Raw genomic sequence first — 22298 nt, 5'->3', positions numbered from 1 at the left:
TGACCTGAGCTGAAGTCGGACGCTTAACTAAGCCACCCAGGTGCCTCTTTATTTATTTTTTTAAATGTTTATTTATTTCAAGAGAGAGTGTGTGAGCAGGGGAGGGGTGGAGAGAGAGATTCTCGCGGGTTCCACACTGTCAGCACAGAGCCTGATGCAGCGCTTGATCCTACAAACCATGGGATCATGACCTAAGCCGAAATCAAGAGTTGGATGCTTAACTGACTGAGCCACCCAGGCGGCCCAAGTTTACTTCATATTTTAAATATGGTTGTACTTATTGTGGTCTTCTTAGAGTAATGGATATAATAAAAGATTTGGGTGATTATTAAGAAAGGGGATATTTGAGGAAGAAGTGATGGTTACAAACTCTTTAGATATTGAATGGAGCCCAGAGAGTCTTCATTCTTGAACTTAATGGGATGCTTTATGTTTTCCAAGGCTGTGGATCTTTCCATTGATGAGTCCAGCTTGACAGGAGAGACAACACCTTGTTCTAAGGTGACAGCTCCTCAGCCAGCTGCAACTAATGGAGATCTTGCATCAAGAAGTAACATTGCCTTCATGGGAACACTGGTCAGATGTGGCAAAGCTAAGGTAATTTTTTTTCTCTTGTTTTGAAAATAGCAACTCCTTTGTTTTCAACCTTATTTTAGTTCGATGTGGCTAATTTTATGTGGCTATTTTAAAAATATATGACAAAGAGGGGCTCTGGGTGGCTTAGTCGGTTGAGCGTCAGACTCTTGATTTTGGCTCAGGTCGTGATCTCATGGCTCATGGGATCAAGCTCCATGTTGGGCTCTGCGTTGACAGCACAGAGCCTGCTTTGGATTCTCTCTCTCTCTCTCTCTCTCTCTCTCTCTCTCTCTCTCTCGGCCCCTCTCCGACCTGCATGTGCGATTGTGCTCTTTCTCTCTGTCTCAAAATAAATAAACATGAAAAAATATATATAAGGGGAACTGGGTGGCTCAGTCGTTTAAGTGTCTGACTCTTGATTTCGGCTCAGGATTGGGTTTAGTACTGACAGTGCAGAGCCTGCTTAGGATTCTCTCTCTTTTTCTCTCTTTCTCTGTCCTTACCCTGCTTGCATGTGTGTGCTGTCTCTTTCTCAAAAATAAATGAAGTTAAAAAAAATATATGACAAAGAAATGGCAGAATTGAACCTAACTCATAGCATCTATTTTTGATACTAAAGAGAAACTATGTCCCTGAGGTAGAATATGTCCATATTTCTGCCATTTGCCAGATAATGAAGCCTTTAAAAGCATAGTCCTCGGTGGGGCGCCTGGGTGGCGCAGTCGGTTAAGCGTCCGACTTCAGCCAGGTCACGATCTCGCGGTCTGGGAGTTCGAGCCCCGCGTCAGGCTCTGGGCTGATGGCTCAGAGCCTGGAGCCTGTTTCTGATTCTGTGTCTCCCTCTCTCTCTGCCCCTCCCCCGTTCATGCTCTGTCTCTCTCTGTCCCAAAAATAAACGTTGAAAAAAAAATTAAAAAAAAAAAAAAAAAAAAAGCATAGTCCTCGGTGTCTGTTCTTTGTTTTGTTTTAGATAGAAACAGTGAGTCATGGATATGTTCATTACAGTTAAAATTTTAATTTAGTCGATATGGTACTGGCTATAATATTCCAACTACATATCATTCACCTACTGGATTCTAACATTTCACAAACGTAAAAGGCATGATCCCGTAGCATTTGAGGGGGAAAGAGAAGCTACATTGAATGTCTCTCAAGGATAAGACAGTTTTGAATTTCAGAAATATTAATATAGACAAAGAATGGGCCTCAGAATTGGGCCAAGGTTTGTATAGTAAGGCATAAATACTAATGATCTATAGTAATATCACAAAGTTAATTTGCTAAGGGAAATTTGGATATGTATGTTAGTCATCTTGACTGTGGGCAAAGTTTTGGAGAAAGGGAATGAAGGGTTTTTGTTACTTTGCTTGAGAAAGGTGATAACATATGACTGTAAATGTATTTTCCTGTTTTTCTCTTTAGGGTATTGTCATTGGAACTGGAGAAAATTCTGAATTTGGAGAGGTTTTTAAAATGATGCAAGCAGAAGAAGTAAGTTCTTTGTTAATGATGTTTAATTTCAAATCTGAAATTCTCCATTGTAAGTAAACGAAAAGAAAATAATGGTGGGTTATTTTATGTACTATTGAAGTGGTGTTTTATTCAGAATATCACTCAGTTGTCTGTGCTTAAAAACATAATTGGAGCTTTAGTTGACATTGTTAATGTTCTAAAACATTTTTATATTTATTCATTGTTTATAGGAGAAAAAGGTTTATAGCCAATTATTTATAGGGCCTATTCTTTTTTAAAATTAACTTTATCATATTAATTTTAATGGTTACTAAATGGCATATTTGTCTTCTACCAAAATTCCCAACTTTATTTAATTCCAAGTAATGGGGAAAAAAAGATTATAAAGTAAAATAACATGGAAGATATTCTTGTTTAAGAATATTGAAGATTAGTTCTCTCATTTAAAATACTTTCTTACATATGAAAAAGAAGTTGCATTCTACAAATGTCATACTCTCCCCAAATCATCTGGATTTCTCAGGTAACCTGCCAAGATTCCAGTACATGATGCAGTGTATAAAACCATTCCAAGGAGCTTGGCACTGAGGGGACTGCTAGAGAAGGGAGTTAGCAGATCAGGGAGCCAACTGGATAAAAAGACTGGGATTACAAGCTTGTTTGTGGATACAGAAGGGAGAAGATTGGAAAAGTGAGGGGCAGCTGATGGTAATGAAGTTCTGGAGAAGCTGATAGGGAGAATAGATTCCTTCTCAAAAATAGGCATAGGGAACATGGACCTTAAACAGGCTTTTAAAAGTCTCAGCCTCAGTTTCCTCATTGAAGGGGATGAGACTTATCTTTAAGGGAGAGGTGTGTATGTTATGGGTATGTTAAGAACCAACCTGGGTATGTCAAGCACTTAGAGTCCCTGGCACATAGTATATATTCCTAAATTTAGCTAATTGTGATAAACTCTTCTCCAATTTGTCAAGGCACCAAAAACCCCTCTGCAGAAGAGCATGGACCTCTTAGGAAAACAACTTTCCTTCTACTCCTTTGGTATAATAGGTAAGAGAAGAGTGAGTATGTATATCTCATATATTTACTTAGGGTTTATTTTTATTTATTTATTTATTTATTTATTTTTATTTTTAAGGGGAAGGGGGAGTTTAGATAGATACATTTGTTTATTCATTTAATTGATTTTTAATTTACTACTAAAAAAAATTTTTTTTTAATGTGTATTTATTTTTGAGAGAGAAACAGACAGAGTGCGAGTCAGGGAGGGGCAGAGAGAGACGGAGACACAGAATCTGAAGCAGGCTCCAGCCTCTGAGGTGTCAGCACAGAGCCTGACACGGGCCCAAACTCACGAATCACGAGATCATGACTTGAGCCGAAGTCAGACACTTAACTGACTGAGCGACGCAGGCGCCCCTAATTTACTACTACTTTTTAAAAATTATAAAACTAGCCCCCAGCCATTGTCCTTTTCTGAAAAGATAAATTAGAACTTCATGTAATTCCCGTAATCATATAGCATTTCTATAAACATTTTAGTATTTATTTGTCTTCCTGGTTTTCAACAAATTGATAGTAATGTTTTATGGACTACTATTCCTTTTTTGTTTCATATTTTCTTCATGAACATCTTGCCATTAAGTAGATGCTCTTTATATAGATGTCACGAAATAGATGGTTGTATAGTATTTCATTATGTGGGAAAAAAATTCTTAGAAGTAAAATTTTGGGGGCAAAGAATATGCATGTAATTTTTCAATTTTTGGCACGTTTTGAAGGTTTTTGTTTCATATTGCTAAATAGTATCATCAGTAAGGTAAAGGTGTTCCTCTTCCAGCGCTCTTGCTAACTTTGTTGTCATTAACAGATGAATAAAAGGCTTCTCATTATTTTATTTCACAGCTCATTATAGAGAAACTGAACAGTTGTCATATGTGTGTTGGTCCTTTTTATTTTATGACCTTCCAGTCTATTTATTTTGTCCCTTGTTCTCTTGTGGCTTGGGTCTTAGATCAGTAACAGCTCTTTGTATAATTTGGATAGCCATCCCTTTTGTTAAGTTTATTTCCCCCACTTTTTAAATTCCCTTTGAGGGATAAATATAGTAAACTTGGTTATGAAGGAGGGAGATGTGATTGAGATATATTGTCCTGAGATTGTGATAGCACTGTCCTGTTGATAATCTCTGCAGTTACAGTTTCTGGTTTATTCATAGAAGCTTTCCTAACCCCATATTGTGAAGAGTGTTTATCTTTATAAGCATATTTACTTAAACATCAGTCTACAGCTTAGTTTTTTTTTTTGACACTTTATTTTACTATTTAGAATTTATTTTAGTATCAGACTTAAGGTGGGGGCACCTGGGTGCCTCAGTCGGTTGAGCACCTGATTTTCAGGGCTCAAGTCATGATCTCATGGTTTGTGAGTTTAAGCCCCACATTGGGCTTGCTGCTGTCAGCACAGAGCTCACTTCAGATCCTTCCCCGCTCATGTGCTTTCTTTCTCTGTCTCTCAAAAATAAATAAACATTAAAAAAAAAAAAAAAAAACTTAAGGTAGAGTTATAACATTTTTACTCAAAAGTTAATTATCCCAATACCATTAATTCTCTAGTTCATTCTACTTTTAACATGTTTTTTTTTTTTTTTTTTTCAACGTTTATTTATTTTTGGGACAGAGAGAGACAGAGCATGAACGGGGGAGGGTCAGAGAGAGAGGGAGACACAGAATCGGAAACAGGCTCCAGGCCCTGAGCCATCAGCCCAGAGCCTGATGCGGGGCTCGAACTCACAGACCGTGAGATCGTGACCTGGCTGAAGTCGGACGCTTAACCGACTGCGCCACCCAGGCGCCCCTAACATGTTTTTTTAAAGTTTATTTATTTATTTTGAGAACAAAAGAGAGCACAAGCACAGGGAGGGGCAGAGAAAGAGAGAGAATTCCAAGCAGGCTCTGCACTGTTAGCACAGAGCCTGACATGGGACTTGATTTCCCAAACTCTGAGTTCATGACCTGAGCTGAAATTAAGAGTCAGATACTTAACCGACTGAGCCACCGTGCACTCTATAGTCCATTCTTTTATTCACTCAGTTGAAATGATATTTTAAAAAAAAAAATTTTTTTTTTTAACATTTATTTATTTTTGAGACAGAGAGAGACAGAGCACGAACGGGGGAGGTTCAGAGAGAGGGAGACACAGAATCGGTAACAGGCTCCAGGCTCTGAGCTGTCAGCACAGAGCCCGACGCGGGGCTCGAATTCACGGACCGCGAGATCATGACCTGAGCCGAAGTCGGCCGCTTAACCGACTGAGCCACCCAGGAGCCCCTGAAATGACATCTTTATCATATATTAAATACTTGAATAAATTTTGGAGTTTTTTTCCTTTTCTTTAGTTTTTCCATGATGTTATTTTAATTATTTTTGCTAGCTTAAAATTTCAAAATCAATAATGCAGTTCTAAATTAAAATAGATTTGCATTACACAGTTTCAGTTAAATAATTTTTTAAATATTCTATTGATCTGTCTGTCTATATCATAAAGTACAAGATGGAAAGGTATTTCATTCCTCTTTTTTAACTGGTGTGTATATTGTCATAGCTCCCTTAATTTGATTATTGCTATTTATTTTCTAGAATTTATAGGGAATTTGGTAACTGTTAGGGCATTTAGCCAATTAAATCTCAGTTTATGTTAACATTGTACCATGAAACCACCTCACTTTTAGTGATAAAATCTTTCAACTTTATCATTACCTGGTTTTAATTTAATACATAGACCTAATTTTTGTTGCTAGGATAGTATGTGGAATAGGATAAGGGTCAAGGTCAAAATCAGAGGTCAACAGATTTTTTGGGGGGTGGGGGAGTACAGGGCCCAGTAGTACATATTTTAGCCTTTGGTCCATACCAAAGTATTTCGGATATTCTTTGTTGGAAATATTCAACTCAGCCATCAGCAGGGAAGCAATCATAGACAGTACCTAAACAAATAGATATAACTGTGTTCCAACAAACTTTATTTGCAGAAGCCTTCAGGAGGCCCACAGATTATGGTTTGCTGACTTCTGGTATAGTTCATTGGACATAATTTCTTTTGTCAGGATAGTGTTTGGGATAGAATGTTAGAGAATCACAGTCTGGATTATTTATTTATTTTTTAATGTTTTTTTTATTTTTGAGAGAGAGAATGGGAAGGGCAGAGAGAGAGGGAGACACAGCATCTGAAGCAGGCTCCAGGTTCTGAGCTGTCAGCACAAACTCCGATGTGGGGCTTGAACTCATGAACCGTGAGATCGTGATCTGAGCTGAAGTTAGATGCTTAACTGACTGAGCCACCCAGGTGTGCCCCTGTAGCTATAGAAAGAAGAAAAACCTGTTTTTAAATGTTTATATTACTCTAGAATACAATCTTGAATTGGTTATACTTTATTAAAACTGTGATGGGGCGCCTGGGTGGAGCAGTCGGTTAAGCGTCCGACTTCAGCCAGGTCACGATCTCGCGGTCCGTGAGTTCGAGCCCCGCGTCGGGCTCTGGGCTGATGGCTCAGAGCCTGGAGCCTGTTTCCGATTCTGTGTCTCCTTCTCTCTCTGCCCCTCCCCTGTTCATTCTCTGTCTCTCTCTGTCACAAAAATAAATAAACGTTGAAAAAAAAAAAAACTGTGATGATACTGTGTGTGTTTTCTCACAAAACCAGTGGTGCACTCCTTGCCCCCTTTCTTTTCAGAGGCAAAGGTCAAAGCAAGAGACTATATTGTTTGGTTCATGTTAATTGATTTCTTATTTGTAAATGCCATAAAAGTAGTTTTTTTCCTTTTTAATTTTAGAGAGAGTTTGCACAAGTTGGGGAGAGGGGCAGAGAGAAAGAGTGAGAGAGAGAGAGAGAGAGAGAGAGAGAGAGTCAGTCTTAAGCAGGGTCCACGTTCAGCGTGGAGCCGGACACAGGGCTTGATCCTATGTCCTTGGGATCATGACCTGAGCTGAAACAAGTCTAACGCTCAACCCACTGAGCCACCCAGGCACCCGGCTAATTTTTATTATAATGTAATATAATGTATACATTATAATGTTATAATGTAATTTTAGATATGTATAATGTATATGTATAATTTTAGATATGTATAATGTTATAATGTAATTTTAGATATTTTAAGTAAGATGTATTACTCTTTCAGCCAAGTCCTAAGTATTCCTTTGTTTGCAGTATAAACTTTATATGTATTGCCTGGATATTTCGTGATGAGAAGTAAAGTTCCAAGGTTTATTTTTGCAAAGCTGATAATAAATAGAGGACCTATCTGTCTTATGCTACCTTCTTTTTTTTCCCTATTGTGAGAGAATACTGGTAATGTTTTCTTATAGTGGTAATTCTCAGATATTATTGCTTTAAGGGGTGAGTGGCAGCAGTGGCAACAGAAGGTAAAGTGTGTGTGTGTGTGTGTGTGTGTGCACGCATGTTCACATATACAACATTATCTTTAAGCAGCATTAATTTTAATCTCCCCTGCTTAATGAATTTTTCTAAAATCTTGTAACTGTGATCTGATATACCTTCTCCTTTATGTTATGGAACTTTTTGACTGCCCTCAGCATCCCATTTATACTGATGTGATTTTATATAAAAGGGAGAAATAGCTATTTGATTCTTTTCCAGGTATCATCATGTTGGTTGGCTGGTTACTAGGAAAAGATATCCTGGAAATGTTTACAATTAGTGTAAGGTAAGTTCTAATAATCATTTGTTTATAAATTGAAGTCTTTTTTCTCTCTCTTACTTCTCTAATAGGCATGTATTGAAATAAAGTCTAGAAAAATGAAAACCATGTGTCTAGCAGTGGAGAAAATGCACACTAGATGTCTGGTGTTATCTGTCCAATATTACATTTAAAAAAAAATGTTTATTTTTGAGAGAGAGGGAAAGCGAGAGTGCACACATGAGGCAGAGAGAGAGGGAGACAGAATCCCAGTCAGGCTCTGCACTGTGCAGAACCTGGCATGGGGCTCAATCCCACAAAAACTGGGCGATCATGACTGAGCAGACACCAAGAGTCAGATGCTTAACCAACTGAGCCACCCAGGTGCCCCCAATATTGCAATTTTATATATTAATAGACAGTTAAGGACTGCCAAATTGAAAACTAGCAGCATGAAAGACCATAATAATAGAAACTGAATAAACAATCTCAGAGGAAAATGAAAATTTCAAGAAATAGCAGAAAAATTAAAACTGGAAAGCATTTTTATTTTCAGAGATTTGTGGACAAACTGCATTTATGATATACAGATTGCTGTAGAAGAGGATCAGAGAAAAAAAGTTCTTAGGAATTATAATTTTGACTGTTGAAATTAAACATTCAATTTAAGGGCTGTAATATAAAGTTAAAAAGGGTTCCCTAAAAATAGACTAAAGTGTCTGAAACAGAGAATGAAATAAAAGTGATGAAGAATAATTTAATAAATGCCAATCTAACTAATAGGAGTTTCAAAAGAGGTAAGAAGAAATTATATAAGAAATGATACGTGAATATTTTTTGTCTCTGAAGCAAGACGTGAAATCTTTATAGTTTATATGGATTCTGTAAATGCCAAACAAGATGAAAAAAACTCCAAACTAGATACATCATATGAAATTAAAGAAAACCAGTCAGGTTGTCTATAAAGGAAGGATAATTCGACTGGTATCAAACTTCTTGTTAGCAACTGCAGTTTCCACCAAGGGGTCTTTTTAGACTCTATTAAACATTTCATTGCACAAGACTTTCATATGTCCTATCTGGCACCTGTGCCTTGAACAGCAGGGCAACTTAAGGCATGCCTCTTATGAGAGAGTCTGTGCAGTAGTTTAGCTTTAGGTACAAGAAGATTGGGATGGCCTTGTGAGTGCAGGGGCTACCCTGGGTTAAATTGTTTCATATTCCACAGGAGCCAACATCTCTGGGAACATACACTTTCCAGGGTGCTTGCAAGAAACATGTCCAGTTGTAAGAGTCACCTACGATCTGGAAACCCAAAGCAGTGGCTTCTATAAGATAAATTATAATTCTTCCAGTCCATAGATAATTTATCAGTCAGGAGATCCCTTTATCATAAGCAGTGTTGCCTGGCAACATAGTTGATATACTACCCTTGCCAGGTCACAAGGGGAACAGAGCTACCCTTCATCCATAGTAACGTTGGATTACATTAGAAAATAGTGGGGGCAATGCTATCAAAGTATGAGGGGAAAGGAATTTAAGTCAGTAAATCTAGGCCTAGCCAAAGTATTGATCCAGTTATTACAAATATAAATAGGCAGGTAATCAGAAAATTTATTCCTTCTCCATCCTGTATGAATTCCAGCAAAACAAAGATGAAAAAAAGGAAGATGATCATGTATGGGATATAAGTAAGAGTGGAATTCACCTAGGTACGTAATAAGGAAAAGAAATTCTAGATGATAGCTCTATGGTAGGCATAGGAAGTCATAGTTCAAATATTAGAACAAAAACAATGTATTAAAAAAAAATCAAATGGATTACAAGGAGTAGGTAGATGGAGTAAAAAGTTAAAAGACATTTGTGATGGGGTGAAGGAGTATATTTTTTTCTTAAAAGGGGCAAAAATACAATTTGAAACTCTTGGCTTAAATCTGTATAAAAAAGATGGGTTAAATATGAAATTTAACATTGGGCATGAGGATGAGATAATAAACATTAGCATATTAGCTGTTGGACTCATTTTTAGATTTTGAGTATTTTTTTGAGCAGTTCTCTTTGTGAAGATTGATATAATCATGATTTTTATTCCTACTTCAAAGTCTTACAAAGGACAAAGTATTAAAAAATATATTTTAATAGAATAAAACTCATTCTATTTTGTAATAATTATATGGGTCCATTGTACTTTTATAAATCTAAGATATTAGTGACCTTATTTTTCCTATGTCTTAAAACATTTTGCTATTTCATTGTAGCAAATGAAATAGCAATTATTGTAATAATTATTTCCATTTGTGCTAAAAACCAGTAAAACAAGAATGCAGAAGGATGATGGGATCACTTACAAGGTTGATGTAATAATAAAGTAAATCATCATTATTCTGTTATCCTTTAATTCTTTTATTATGTTGCCCAAAATATTACATCATCATTTACAAAGGTATAAAAGAAGTCCAGAGATATATTTGTTGTTGTCTTTTTCTTCTCCCTCCGCCCCTTTTTTGCACTCATTAAAATTAAGAATTGTAATTTTTCATTTTCCCACATAATGGCAAAGAGTAATTGACAGGAAAATTATTGGACAAACCGGAAGATGAAATGCAAAGAGACAAAGTGCTACTGTAGGCTCTAATGATGAGGGTGAAATTTAATAATATATGTGAAATCTTAATACTGTGACTCTTTGGGTGATGGTAGCTTCAATTTAATTTAACTCCTGAATTAATGAGTGAAAGTTTATTTCTTATGACAAAAAGGAAGGACAGGTATTCTCTTTCAGTTAGTCATTCTACATCAAGGAATTTATCATGCATTTACAACAAGAACCTAGGCCACCCCTTTTTTGTTAAAAGGATGTGTGACCATTTTCTTTCATCTTTTCTGATATTTGTATGCCAGCTTTTACTTTATACCATTTATAAGTGGACAAATACTGAAGGCTGGTATTAATATAAAGGTGATTAAACGGAAATAGATGATATGGAAATGAAAAACTTCATTTACACCCCTTGTAATTGGTGTTTTTTAATCTAAAAATTATGTTACAGAGATGACTTATCTTTTCAACAAAGTTATGAACCATCAACATTTCAGAAGTGTTGCATTTTGAAGGTACAAATGCGAAAAGTGAAACCAGAATTGATAAGCCTATATAACCTATGGGAAATGTTTTTTGAATCTGAAATCACTTTTTGTAAAGTGAATATATTCCAGGTTCCTTCATGACAGTTGACAAGCAGTTAGTTGCATCCAAAGGACATTGCATATTTTTGATATATGTATACCTTCAAATCCAGAAATATAATTTGGGGTTAAAATTTAAAATTTCTAGGGGTGCCTGGGTGGCTCAGTTAAGTGTCTGACTTTGACTCAGGTCATGATCTCCCGGTTCATGTGTTCGAGCCCTGCATTGGGCTCTGTGCTGACAGCTCAGAGCCTGGAGCCTGCTTTGGATTCTGTGTCTTTCTCTCCCTCTCCCTCTCCCTCTCCCTCTCCCTCTCCCTCTCCCTCTCCCTCTCTCTCTCTGTCTCTCTCTCTCTGCCCCTCCCTCTCTCAAGATAAATTTAAACAATATATAAAAATTTTTAAAAATTAAAAATTTCTGAAGTTTTTCATAATCCATTTATTCCTTTGCAAATTATTTATAAAGTGAAACTTAGACACAAAAGAAGGGAAAGGTCCACTAGATGTAGATTGTAAACTGATGCCTATTTTTCCTGATACAGTGAGGGTTAATGGAAGCATAAGAAACGAGGGTTCTATTTGAGCATAGAATAGTTCAAAAGAGAGAAGGGAACATTAATGACCGCACATATTTCTTGACTTTAGTGTATACTGTTTAGCCAGTGGTATTGTGTCATTCATTGGCTTTCACCTTTTAGAATTAACCTGTAAACAGAGCATGAAAGCCTTTAATAATGCTTATAGAACAGGATGCTAATGATGTCAAGGTAGATCATTCTGAAGAAAAGGTAGGTAATAGAAATTGGGAAGCAGAAGCAGTGGAGAGAACAATGTTAGAAGGAGGAACAGGAACACATATGTCCTTACCTATAGGGGAGTTTGGTGTGGGATAAAACATAGAGACTTAATTTGATTTTTTTTTTTTTTTAACATTTATTTATTTTTGAGACAGAGAGCTTGAACAGGGGAGGGTCAGAGAAAGAGGGAGACACAGAATCTGAAACAGGCTCCAGGCTCTGAGCTGTCAGCACAGAGCCCGACGCGGGGCTTGAACCCATGGACCACGAGATCATGACCTGAGCCGAAGTCGGACGCTTAACCGACTGAGCCACCCAGGCGCCCCGAGACTTAATTTGATTTTTAAAAAATTGCAGAGGGAAACCGTGAAGTACATTTTTTGGTTGTAATAAAATACACATACCATAAAGTTTACCATTTTAAAATGTACAATTCAGTGGAATTAAATCCATTCATAGTGTTGTACAGCTACAACCATTATCAAGTGTCAGAACTTGTCATCACCCCAAAAGAAAACCCTGTGCCTACTGGGCGATCACGCACCATTTTTCCTTCTCTCTTGCCTTTGGCAGCCACTAAACTGCTTCCTGTCTCAGAATTTGCTTACTGTTAATATTTCATATGAAGGGAACCAAAACAACATGTGTCTTTTGTGTCTGGTTTCTCTCACTTAGCATAATGTTTTTGAGGTTCATCCGTGTTGTAGGATGTATCAGTACTTCATTTTTTTTTTTAATGGCAGAATACTACATTGTATGGCTATACTACAATTTCCCATTTATCAGTTGGTGGAAATTTGGACTATTTACATCTTTTGGTAATTGTAAATAGTGCTGGTATGGCCAGTCATGTGTAAGTTTTTGTCTGAATACCTGTTACTGTTATCTGTATTTACAGATGTGAAAACTAAACTACAGGGGTAGAGTGATAATAGCTCAGAGTCAAACAGGTAAAAATTGGGGAAGCCAGGGGTACAGATCTAGGTAATCTGATGTCACAGCCTGTATTCTTCAACCACTACACTTAACCTGGCAGTTAGTAGGTTATCCAATAAATGGTAATCAACTTTCCCTTCTTCTTGAGGCCACTTTTTGAGTATTGACAATATTGATTTTGTGTTTTTATTAGCCTCAGTTTTAAGTCACAGCCAATTGAACTGATTGCTGTAGGTACTATTTAATTTATGCTTCAATACTAAGTATATATTGGTTACAGTTTGGCTGTAGCAGCAATTCCTGAAGGTCTTCCCATTGTGGTCACAGTGACTCTAGCTCTTGGTGTTATGAGAATGGTGAAGAAAAGGGCCATTGTGAAAAAACTGCCTATTGTCGAAACTCTGGGTAAGTATGTGGTAATGTGAGCATACTTATGCAATAGTGTGTGAGTTTACATCAATAGTGAATCATCTGCAGGTTGTTACCATTTTTGTCTTAGAGGCTTGAGTGGTGGTATTTGACTTGTGGCAAAGTTAAGTATGGTTTTCACAACCAGAAAAGGTACTTAAAAACGCGTATCATTCAGGATAGGGGACTTTCAGAGAAATCTTTCTGTATCAGAGATGTTGTAATGCTTAAATGATGTAAAAAAAAAAAAAAAATCTATTTAACCAGTGAAACTTTAGAGTAAAATTAGTAGAATTACTTTCCTTTGACATCTCAAGAAAGATAATTATAGATCCCAGAATGTCGTAATTCAGTTGAATTTCTGATAACAGTAAATATACAACAGTTGCTAAGTGTTGCCGTAACAACTTTATGTGTGATGTGAAAATTGCAGTAACTTTCTGTATGCTGTGAAATATCTTTTTTTTTTTAATTTAGGATTCTAAAAATGTTGAATTTAATTTTTAGTTTGCATTACAGTACTGAGAAGGCAAAATATCTTAAAATTTCTGACTGAAACAATTATATGGATTTAAATTTAGGTACCTTTAAACTTTCTAGAATTATTATATAAAGCTAATACTGAGAAGCTTTGTAGAAATTCAACTGCAAATTAATAAGAAAAAGTCAACATTTATCAGTTAATCTGTTTTTTTAATTTTAACATGAGTAATCACTTTATGGTGAAATCATAATGAGAAAACATCTAAAATTATCAGTGAACTTGATTTGTTCAAAATTCAGAGCAGCAGGACAGGCTTCAGAGTCTTTGATTTGTTTTCAATGTGAACTTGTTTATTTCCCTCTGACTCTATTGGTGACATGTAATGATTTATTCTTTAGGCTGCTGTAATGTGATTTGTTCAGATAAAACTGGAACACTGACAAAGAATGAAATGACTGTTACTCACATATTTACTTCAGACGGTCTGCATGCTGAGGTACTCTATAGATTTTTTTTTTTAACAACAGCATTTCTTTGTTAAGAAACTTGGTGTGTAGACATTCCTCACAGTTCTAGTGTCTTATCTTCAAAAGGGTTATAAATTCAGCAGCAGCAGAGTCTTTCCCTTATTTTACCAGTCTTGATCCCGCTCCACTTGCACACGCTGTACACTCTACAGACCAGAAACTTTGCATCATCCTTAGCACCTTCCAGTCACCCCTGCCAGCCATTTGTTACCAAACTCTTATTCTTGCTCTATACGCAGCTTGAGAGATCTTTCAGAACCAAATGTTGAGCAAGTCACTCCCTAATTAAGATGTTTCCATTGCGACCAGGATCCTGAAGTGTGGCCTCTTGAGGCCGTACGTATTTTGTTCCTTGTTTCCTTCTTCAGCCTTATATGTTCCACTTCACTTTCTGTGCACCAGATATACTGGCTTTATGTTCTTTCAGTGTGACAAAATTCCTCCTACTTCAGGACCTTCGCTGCTGTTCTCACTGCACAGGACAGTTTAATGTCTCTCTATCCTTTGCACTGCAGTTCGAACCCTACTTCTTTAGAAAAGCTTTGCTGACCACTCAGAACTGGTCCTATTTTATTTGTTTTCATAGCACTCCGTGCCTCTTAGTTTTTAGCCCAGATAAAATTTTCTAAAATATTAGAAGTTGTAGTAGAGCAGAACTAAGTTGCCTAACATGGGGCCTGCCTCACAGTAGTAAATACTTGTTGAAAGAATAAATGAATAGATGAATTACTTTATTTTAAAACTTACATTTTGGCAGTTTCTTAAGTGCATGTCAGTGTATGTGCATTGGTTAATTTTGAAGCTAGATGAGGACAAGTTCCAGTCTCCACCCCCTCCCCCCCCGCCCCCAGTCTTTACTGGATTTCTGACTGGTGTGTCCATTCACACCACTTAGGATGGGTACAGTATTTTAAATTGTATTTATATCCAATTCACCGAGCAAAGTAAGCATTAGACAAATTGACAGAAGTTGCATTTAGGTTTATTTAATTCCATTTTACATAGGCTTTGAAATGAGACTGTTCTTATTTAGGGTATTAGATTTGGTTAAGGAAGGATACCTGATACTCTGTTGTTGAATATGCCTTTTGTGGATGACTCTGGGTCATTGGGGTTACATGTGCTTCTATGGTTCAGATATGGAAGGTAGGATATAAGTTGCTGTTTTGTTTTAAGCCCGTACTTTGATATGTTGAGCATTAACCATTTGTTAATTGGTTAACATTCTCTAAACTGTCTTATTTTTATTGTGAAATTTAACTTCTGTTGATTTATCTTTTTTTGTTGATTTAATTTTATTTTATTGTGAAATTTAACTTGATTTGCTCTAGCCATACAGAATAAGTATCTGGTTTGTTTTGACCTCTGATTTTTAAAACTGGCGTGTAATATATTATGTTAAAGTAGTTTGTAAGTGCTGGGATAAATCACATAATGTCTCTGTTCCTGCATATTTGCAAAAAGAATTCTGCTGTTTTCTGGGTCTCAGGTTTGTCACAAATGTTAGGTGTGGAAATGGATTTGAATTCTTGGAAAATTTAGTATGTTACATAAATATAATGTTACATAAATTTAAAGCTTACTTACATATAGAGATTTTCATGGTTTATCTTTTTTTTATAGTATAAGTAGAAACAATGTAAGATTATGTTAACAATATTTCTTCTTATCCTGTACATTGTCATAATTATTAATTTAATTATTAGTATAATTATAGGTTTGTCATTATGGTAAAAATTAGAATCTATATTCTTTTAACTGTTAAGTATTCTTACAGACAAGTGCTTTTCTAAATATATACACTAATAGTATCGTAATGTATAAAATTAAATGAACATAACTCACCATAGTTTTCAGTTTTCATGAGTATTGTCATTGTCTTCTGGCTGAATTATTGACCCCACTTTATGTTCCTTAGGTTACTGGTGTTGGCTACAATCCATTTGGGGAAGTGATTGTTGATGGTGATGTAGTTCATGGATTCTATAACCCAGCTGTTAGCAGAATTGTTGAGGTAACTACTTTATTCCCTAAGAAGGTGACTTTTCATAATGATTTAGGACACAATGATGGGTTCATAGTTTCCATGTATTTCTTTTAGGCGGGCTGTGTATGCAATGATGCTGTCATTAGAAACAACACTCTAATGGGGAAGCCAACGGAAGGAGCTTTAATCGCTCTTGCAATGAAGGTATGTGCCTGATCTCTCTTCAGTATACAAGATACTACCCTCACAAGAGAATGTGAGGCTATCAGTTTCAGTATTACTAGTTTTTAGGTGTAGAATGAAGACAACTCACAATGTTTCATTGTTTACATTGCCTTTTGGGGACTAGTTTTATTCTTCTTGGAACTACAGAGCCAATACAGCCTGTTCAGTATAGCTTTATGCCTTACGTTCAAGAAACAAATTAATGACCAGTGACTGGATTTCTTCTTATGAAGAGTGTTTTTGTTTTCCATAATATTTAGAGTTTCGTGTGAAAAGCTTTATAAATGGGTGTAATTGCTGAAGTACTATAACATTCAAATGAGTAAAAGGAAACATTCTTTAAAGTATTTCCATGTGAAGATATTAAGACATAGCTTTTCTTTTTCCAGTCTTCCCATTTCCTCCATTATCAATTTCTTAAAACGAATATAGAGTTAGAATCTGTGTTGGGGAGATAGGGTGCTGTTCTTTGTGACCCTTTTGTCTTTCCCAGTTGGTCTCCTCTTCTAAGTCTTACCTTTGATTAAATATGAAACCTAAAGCCCACTCTGTCACTTCCATAACAAAAATTAAAACTCGTACTTTTAAAAGCAGTCTTAGAAAGCTTTGAGACTTGTGTGAAACAGGATACCTCTAAATGAGGTTGTTTGAATTGAGATCCAGTATAGAAATTTAGGTTATTGTATTTAATAAAATTGGTATTTTTAGAATATATGTTTTCTTAACTTTCAGAAAGCTACATTTCTTTATCATTTGTTCTCTTGTAACTAAAGTAGCATTGTATAGCTTTTTGAAGGATATTTAAAAGTTGAATCTGTTATCTGTTATTTACTGTGTTAAACTTAACCTTATATTCTTAACTTTTAAGAGTGTGTGAAACCACCTCCGTATGACTGAGGACCTCACATTTTAGGGTAGGGAGTTGACACTGACATACTGGAAACAGAAGGTAGACCAATATAGTAGATAGTTAAGTCTTAGACATTGAGCCACATATAAGAACAATGCACATTCAGACTGGAGACCTAGGTTTTGAAGGATAGGCAGGATTTGGAAAGGCAGTAAGCTAGGGAAAGAGCAAGGATAAAAGCGTGGAGGAATAAATAAGCATGGATTGCATGGTGGCTTATGTATTGGTGACCTGGATGACAAGAAGGGAGTTTGAGTAACCCACAGGATTGTTAAAGAGGTTGCACGGTGGGTTTCTAGAGGATCTTTGAAAGCCAGGAAGAAAAGTCTGAACATGTTTCAGTAGATAACAAAGAACAAAAAGCACTAAGCTAGGTTTTTGAGTAGTTTGAATATGTAGAGGGAAATGCAGAGGGTTTTGGGAAGGAGAACAGCTACATGACCCTGGTAGTGGTAGAATATCAAGCGGTAAGGTACACGGGAGTAGGATGGTAGCAACAAGAAAGATGGATTTAGATCCCGAGGAAGTAAGGAATTGAATCTGAAGCTTCTGTTGATTACAAAAGTACATACTCAGTATCAGTTGGGTACCTTTATGGTTTGGGTACCCTGCTTCCTTCCAGAATTTGAGCCAGCAGAGATTTTCATATAGTCACTGTTGAAGATTTGGTCTGCATACTGTCCAGGGAGCATGCCTTACACTGTCTGTACACACCAAGGCTTTCATCTTGATCACGTATGCTGTCATTCAGAAAAATACAGTATAAATGGAAGGAGCATTGCTGTTCTGTCACCATTATTTGAATAATACTCCACAGATATCTCTAGCCAGCCTAGCTGTAAGTTGTGTTAAAGAAAAAAAATAGTCCCATGTTGGTGAGAATTAACTTTCTTTTTGTGTCATACAGATGGGTCTTGATGGGCTTCAACAGGACTATATCAGAAAAGCTGAATATCCTTTTAGCTCTGAGCAAAAGTGGATGGCTGTTAAGTGTGTACACCGGACACAGCAGGTACCTTTCTGTGTAACGAGTGCTTACTAAATCCTGCTGAACGTAGATGACCGTGTTGCTCTCATTATCCCCCTTTGGCTTTAAGTGATCATTGAGCAAAGCAAAGGCCTGTTTCTTTAAAGTGTATATAATTCGTAGTAACTCATCCTTGTTGCTCTCATGCTCCCTTTGATTTCATGCATATGGATACCCGGTTTTGCTGCGTGAGCAAATAGCTTAAAATGAGTTGGAGCCTGGTCTCAGTGTCCTAGAACTTGTGACATCAGATTCTATCAACATCTTTGTTCTTGATGACTGTGTATTATAGGTTTCTGCTCTCTGGTGTCAATCAGTATTCTTTCGCTGAAGGAATGCCTTGTCTTCAGAACAAACAAAACCACATTATTTTGTGGAAAAGTGGTTACCAAATATGTACAATTCATGTTAGTTGATCCAGCTTACAAACTGGCAAAATGACATGCAGTGATATTTCAAGCTACTGCTTTGTCCCTGGGTGCTTTAGAAATTTTTATAAAGTTAGTGTAATAAGACTTCTTAGTTATCTACAAAGTATGTCACTCATAGTTGCTGTTACCAGTTTGATGCTTAAACTTTTGCCATGCCCTTAAAAAATATATATGTTATTTTAGTATTTTCTTTATTAGGAATTAATAATTGGTTATGTGATTTCCCCTATGAGCAAATAGTTTGAAGCCATTACATCTCTGTAGACAGGAATGAGTGAGAGGATTTCTCACTCATAATAAATAGGAAACATAACTGATTTTAAAAGAAAGGCCAAGTTGGCCAACATTGAACTTGTCAATAGATGTCTGCCAGGAACTCTGTTCATGAGGAGAAAAAAGATTTGTCTGATCTTTAAAGGAACTTTTATGAACTCCTGGGAAGGGAGACAAGTAAATAAATAAAAGTGTAAAAATAAAATGCCTTTAAACCTTGTAACATAAAGCTTTCACAAATTGCATTAGAGTTAAATAATTTTCACCTGTTGTCCTGGACTAAAGGAGTCCCTTGACCGCAAGAATACGTATATGAGTTTATATGGAAAGTTTGTTTCTTTATGTTTTATATATGGTCACTCAGTACTTCAAGATGATGTGGCTCATGTAAAGTTTAATGATTTGACTTCAGCAATTTTGAGTCTAACTTCACCAGAGTTGTTCTTTGGAAGTTGTACATTAATGTTACAGCTTGAGAACTGATCTCAGTTATGGGAGTGGGGGATATGTAGCAGCAGGGTATAAGTTTGAAAGATGTATGTGATTGTTCTTCTCATATGCTGATCTGAAAATCTCCTCTTACAAAACAAAACCAACCAGTGTAACAAAACCCAAACCCACTGATGTGCCTCAGGATCTAGAAGAGGTCAGTCTGGCACAGATATGGCAGACTTACCATAAAGATAACCCCAGTGGCTCGAATAGTTTGTCTTAAGAGGACTTTCATTTGAGTGTGTCAGTATACGTTTATTTATACTCTCTTCCTGGAACCTGTCAAAATGACAGCCAGTCAGTAAAGGATGTAAAAAAGAGGATGGAAAAGACTCAGTATGATAGGTATCTTTGAAGGTGGGGATTAAGACATAAGGTTAAAAGCAAGAGATCAGTTTGAAGTTCTGAGTGAGGAACCAGTAGAAATCCCCTAAGAACCTTCGCTGTTTCTTGAGGCCCAACCATTAGCCCTTCTTTACCCCAGTAGAATATCAGCAATCCCATCTTGGGAACAAGAATGGAGGGCAGAATTAAGGCTTATAACTGAAAACAGAGTGATTAAGGGCAAGTCATTGTCCTGAAGAGCATGCCTCCAGCATCTAACTCCACTTTCTTAGAATGCCTGCAGGGAGGTATCTTCCTACCCTCACTCGCTGATGCCAAAAATTGAAGAGTTGTAGGGAAGCTTACTGGTCTCAGGGAGATCCCAGTAATACGGAGTATTCTTACCTAAGCTCTTTGTTCACTGGTAGAGCTTACTGACTCTTGGTCATCATCTCATCACCCTACAGCAAGGGCTATCAGTTGATAAACGCTATCAGTGCCCATGGAGCTTCTAGATCTTTAATTTCCTGAGTCTTAAAGTAAATGGACAGTCAAGGTTTGCTAAATATTTGTCTTCAGGATGAAAGACACAGACCAAACCAAAAGGGAAAGGGGTCTCAACAAGACAAAGATAATGCTGGATACTGAAGAAAATTTCCAAAGACCCTAGAAAATGACAACAAAATACCTTAAGTAGAATGTTTTGAAAATAAAGTCAACGAATCTATCAGAAAGGGGTACAAAAAGTCAGAGAGGTGCTTAATATAAAAGATAAGGTACAAAAATTAGAATATAAACAAGATAGCCAACAGTGGTAACAGAGAACAGAAAATGGGAAGGTTTTATCAAATAACACCAAAATTTTCCAGAGTAAGGACCTCAACTTCTAGAATAAAATTGCCCACCAGCTGCTCAGCACAATGAGTTATATTAAAGAAGGGTGGGGTGAAGGGATAAACACAGTGCCCATAATCAAGAAATTTGAGGACACTAAAGGAGAATTCTAAGAACTTCCACTGGTTTTTGGGGCCAGAGAGGAGGCAAAGGAGAGATTTTATATAAAGGTTTAGGAATTAAAGTAGCTTCTTAGACTTTTCAAATGTCATATTGGACTCTGGAGGCTGGAAGATAATAGAGGAATGTCTTCACATTGAGAGGAAATTTATTCTCAACTGAACTTAAAAAATGTGGGGATGGGATAAAAATGTTTTCAGATATTCCACGTCCCAAAATGTGTATCCCACATACCTTTTCTTAGATACTTGCAGATATGTTATTCCAAGAGAAAACACAACTAAGGAAAATGAAGACTTTGAACCCAGAGAGTTCTAACCAGGAGAAGGGTGCAAAGAATCCCCAGGACAGAGGTGAAGGGAAGTCCTGCATACCAGTCATGTAGCAGGCTTAGAAATTGGCCAACTCAAACTAGAAAGGAAAGGAGAACAATACCCAAGGAGGAGGTCTTCAGTAATAATGTGGAAGGAATAGTTTACCTGCTCATTTAATCATATGAAAAATATCATTGAGAAGGGCTTTATATTGCATGGAAGAGTTTGGAGATAATATAATAGGCGTACATAAAACTAAACAAATAAGAAGTTAAATAAGAAAAGAAATATATTTGAGTTAATGGAAACCGCATCATACCTTCTTCTTGCCTCCTTACCTCCTAATATCTGCTCAGTAGTTACTTGGGGACCCAAGGCAGATGAAGGCTCCGTCTCAGTGTGAGCATACACTGTCCTAGCAGGGCCAGAGGAATAGCACATTATTTGCATTTGCCAGTGATTCAGTGCTGTTCATATTTATTGGTCAAAGCAAGTCACCTCTGACTTCAAAGTGGGAGACAAGGGCAGAGAAATACACTCCTGTCATGTACCTGCAAGAAGTGGGATGTTTGTGAACTGTTCTTAGTTATTTTCCTTTGCTCAGTGGGTGGGAAACCCTAAAGTACACAGAATACTGGCAACTTTTGCTTTAACTTCATTGTAACAATGGGGAGAGGAGGAATAGATAGTAGGGTGGCCAAACTATCACCTGTCACAGTGGACCATGTATAAAATTGATCAGCAAAAAAGTAGCAGTGTAAATGCATTTCAGAATATGGAGATAAGTAGGAAGGAATACAGTTAAAATTGGTTTGTTCTAGTAGAGTAGGACTAGAGGTGTGAAAATTTGGGCAGGCGACTGTAGTTTTTCATTGTAAGCTTTTGTATAATGCTTTGCTAAGGTAAAAAGTAAAAGGTTCTGATAATACCCATAATTACAAGGTAGCTTTGGGAATTAAATGGGATCACATACATAATGCGCATATAATAGCAGCTGATGGAAAGCCTGAGCCACTGCTTGTGGGCTGATGATAGATCTCTTTCCTTTTCTTGTTACGTTGTAAGGCCCTCCCCAAATCCCAGAGTGGCTAATCCAGGGCTTAGGGTAGCATTGCCTTCTGTGTGTGGAGGTGAGGGTGGTTGGGGAGTAGATGCTGTTTTCTCTCGAGGGTAAAAAAAAGCTTCCACATATGAACTTTTAATCTTCAGAGTTGAAGT

General features: G+C 36.8%; 1 protein-coding gene across 2 annotated transcripts in view; it reads left to right on the top strand.

The window, feature by feature from the left end:
* The window catches only part of ATP2C1 (ATPase secretory pathway Ca2+ transporting 1), a 173516-nt gene that overhangs the window by 110474 nt on the left and 40744 nt on the right, over window positions 1-22298 (top strand). For both annotated transcript variants that reach the window (XM_019810711.3, XM_011286227.4), the window contains exons 8-16: window positions 442-597; window positions 1999-2067; window positions 3024-3099; window positions 7706-7772; window positions 12945-13069; window positions 13955-14052; window positions 16002-16097; window positions 16185-16274; window positions 18113-18217. In XM_019810711.3, coding sequence (XP_019666270.1) covers window positions 442-597; window positions 1999-2067; window positions 3024-3099; window positions 7706-7772; window positions 12945-13069; window positions 13955-14052; window positions 16002-16097; window positions 16185-16274; window positions 18113-18217 — 882 coding nt within the window. The remainder of the gene's footprint in view (window positions 1-441; window positions 598-1998; window positions 2068-3023; window positions 3100-7705; window positions 7773-12944; window positions 13070-13954; window positions 14053-16001; window positions 16098-16184; window positions 16275-18112; window positions 18218-22298) is intronic.

Source organism: Felis catus, chromosome C2 (genome assembly GCF_018350175.1).
Source record: "Felis catus isolate Fca126 chromosome C2, F.catus_Fca126_mat1.0, whole genome shotgun sequence".
Taxonomy (NCBI): domain Eukaryota; kingdom Metazoa; phylum Chordata; class Mammalia; order Carnivora; family Felidae; genus Felis; species Felis catus.
Note: the sequence above shows the minus strand (reverse complement) of the source record. Positions and strands in the feature narration are given on the sequence as shown.